The sequence below is a fragment of the Citrus clementina genome, unplaced genomic scaffold, assembly GCF_000493195.1.
Source record: "Citrus clementina cultivar Clemenules unplaced genomic scaffold, Citrus_clementina_v1.0 scaffold_4, whole genome shotgun sequence".
Taxonomy (NCBI): Eukaryota; Viridiplantae; Streptophyta; class Magnoliopsida; order Sapindales; family Rutaceae; genus Citrus; species Citrus x clementina.
Genome location: NW_006262274.1, coordinates 14,271,097 through 14,273,626, shown reverse-complemented (window position 1 = coordinate 14,273,626; position 2,530 = coordinate 14,271,097). Strand labels below are relative to the sequence as shown.

The following is a 2,530-nucleotide window of genomic DNA, read 5'->3' as shown; positions in this document are numbered from 1 at the left end:
AATAATTTATACAAAGACAATTTCCATTGAAGGATTTAAGGTCGCCGTCATGTAATTTACCAAACACCTGCACCACATTGATTTCCATCAATAATAATTTACTCACTACTAACACGGTTACTTAAATACCAGCATCTAAACATAGCATATACTATTTGCTATGACTGGAAGTTGATAGATTGGATATTCTCTTTTTAATATGCGTTAAAATAATAATAATAAAAGTAGACCTATTATTTCCTCTATAATTACATATGTTTGAAATGAGGTGACCTATTTTTTACATGTAAGGGTTGGTAACGTTTGCTTAGCACAATAGCATTAGCCCCATTTACATATTACATATAACTTGTAAGCATCTGCGTTGCACTTTCCTCAGAATCTTAACGGCTAACGCTGCTTTAGTTTTCTTGCTTGGAAGCAAGTTGAAAATATTAACGGCTAACGCTGCTTTAGGTCTGTGGGGACTGTGTGTACATATTCATGTAAAATATTCTATCTTATCCCGCGTATCTTCTCTCACAAGGACTAGTTAGAAAAATGATTCTTTGTGATCTATCTACAATTCTGTATATATAGATTGTTTTCTCAATATATTTTCATCCTCAAAGCATAACAACAGAAGTCAGAATCACTTTCTTCGACATGACGGTTCGAGCCCTCTCTCTTCATTCTCTTCCTCTATTAATTCATACATCTGCTTCTGTCGTGTGTTCAGGACTTATGTGCATGAACATATTTGTGTTATATAATTGTGGGAAACTGGCAATTTTGCCAAGTTTTGAGTGCTTGGTATGTAGCTGCTTCATTTTGGATTATGCTTGATATTATTTTTCGTTGTCAATAGATCTTCGATTTGCTTTTTGAAGAAGTGTCTATTAGGCACTTTTACAGAAAGTGCTCTAGGTGATTTCTCAACATCTTGAGCATGAAGTTAGAAAAAGCATATATGTCACATGCAAAAGATGCAACTTTTTTAATGGATGTGCTCTAGTTCTGCCACTTCCCTTTTTTGGTTAATATACACAAGAATAAAGAAAGATATTGACTAAAGCGACGTTTTACCAAAAATATGTGTATCTTGACCACCATAAGCTGTATTAATGCAAGTAATTTTGTTCATCTTATTAATCGGTTTTTGCCTGTAAATAGATCGTAGAGATGAGAGTGCATATGGACTGTGCTGGCTGTGAGACCAAGATTAAGAAGGCTCTTAAAAAATTAGATGGTATATACATATATACATAAGTGATTATTTAGTTTGATCATCTGGTAAATTGACACGTCTCAAGCAATGATCTGATGATTGGATTGCAGGAGTGGACGACGTTGACATTGATATGGCCATGCAAAAGGTGACAGTAATGGGTTGGGCAGACCAGAAGAAGGTTCTCAAAACAGTGAGGAAGACTGGTAGGAGAGCGGAGCTGTGGCCATATCCTTACAATCCAGAGTACCAAAATTTCACTCAACACTACTATTATAAGCAGCAGCAGCAGCAGCAGCAGCGCCAGCATCATCATCATAGCCAGATTCCAATCGCATACAACTACATGTTCCAGCAGCCTTCTTCTTCATACAATTATGAAAAGCATGGCTACAGCGGCGATTTTGGTTACTATCAGCAGGCACCTTATTCTCATATCTTTGATGAACGGACTGGTGCCATGTTCAGTGATGAAAATCCTCACGCTTGTACTGTAATGTGATTACTCTCTTTGAGGTTAATTAATTGCGTAAGATGTTGTTGGGGAAAAATCAGGTTTTTAAATTTTTATAAAATCTTTTGAAGATCGCTCTCATATAATATATAAGAATTCGTATTCTAGAAATCGTAACTTGAAAATCCGAGTTGGCTTTTCCACTGAAGTGATTTAGGCTTCTAGATCACGATCTGCCACCACCACTCCTATTAGATCACGATCTGTCACCACCACGCTTGTTAGATCACGAACTGTCACCAATGATCTTCCAGGTTATGACTCAGGTTCGATCTGCACTTGACGTGTGGGCGCCTTTATCACTACCAAAGCAACTAGCACGAGAAAATTTTTCTCTCAATCATGGAGAGAAAAATCTTATTCTTTGATTTGTATAAAGTGGATTCCCACTTTTCTTTAGAGAAAATAAGCGTTTTATATCACCCTTTAGTGAAAACCCTAGGCTCCAAATAATTCAAAAAACAAAACCCACGTTATTTGCTTTTTCAATAAGGGACCCACCTTGTAAAATAACATAAGGCCCCTTACACAAAAGCTAATTAAATGGAGCCTCCCACTAAATGATATATTTAGGCTTTTGACCCAAATAGCTAGTTATCTTACTTATTAGTCCAGTAGTGGTGCAGTCAATTAAATGAGCTAACCCGGGGATCATTTGGGAACATACAATAGTGGCTACAATAATTAGGCCTGTAATTAAACTAGCCTAATTATTTAATTCCAAATCTACTCCACTAAAAGATTGGAACTGACTTCCATAATTGTATGCTTGAATAATAATTCGTCCCAAGCCACATTGATTTCTTACT

At 36.3% G+C, this 2,530-nt stretch overlaps 1 protein-coding gene across 1 annotated transcript; it reads left to right on the top strand.

The window, feature by feature from the left end:
- Positions 1-610: 610 nt before the first annotated feature.
- LOC18045420 (heavy metal-associated isoprenylated plant protein 28) lies at positions 611-1,744 on the top strand. The gene is made up of 3 exons (XM_006436904.2): positions 611-651; positions 1,153-1,228; positions 1,318-1,744. The coding sequence occupies exons 1-3, from the start codon at positions 646-648 to the stop codon at positions 1,707-1,709; spliced, it is 474 nt and encodes a 157-aa protein (XP_006436967.2). The 5' UTR covers positions 611-645; the 3' UTR covers positions 1,710-1,744.
- Positions 1,745-2,530: the final 786 nt, after the last annotated feature.

What these genes read in the sequence shown, in the direction of transcription:
- LOC18045420 (XM_006436904.2), top strand. An exon ending in GGCTCTTAAAAAATTAGATG is followed by an intron (nt 1,229 to 1,317) that starts GTATATACATAT and finishes ATTGGATTGCAG; the next exon opens with GAGTGGACGACGTTGACATT.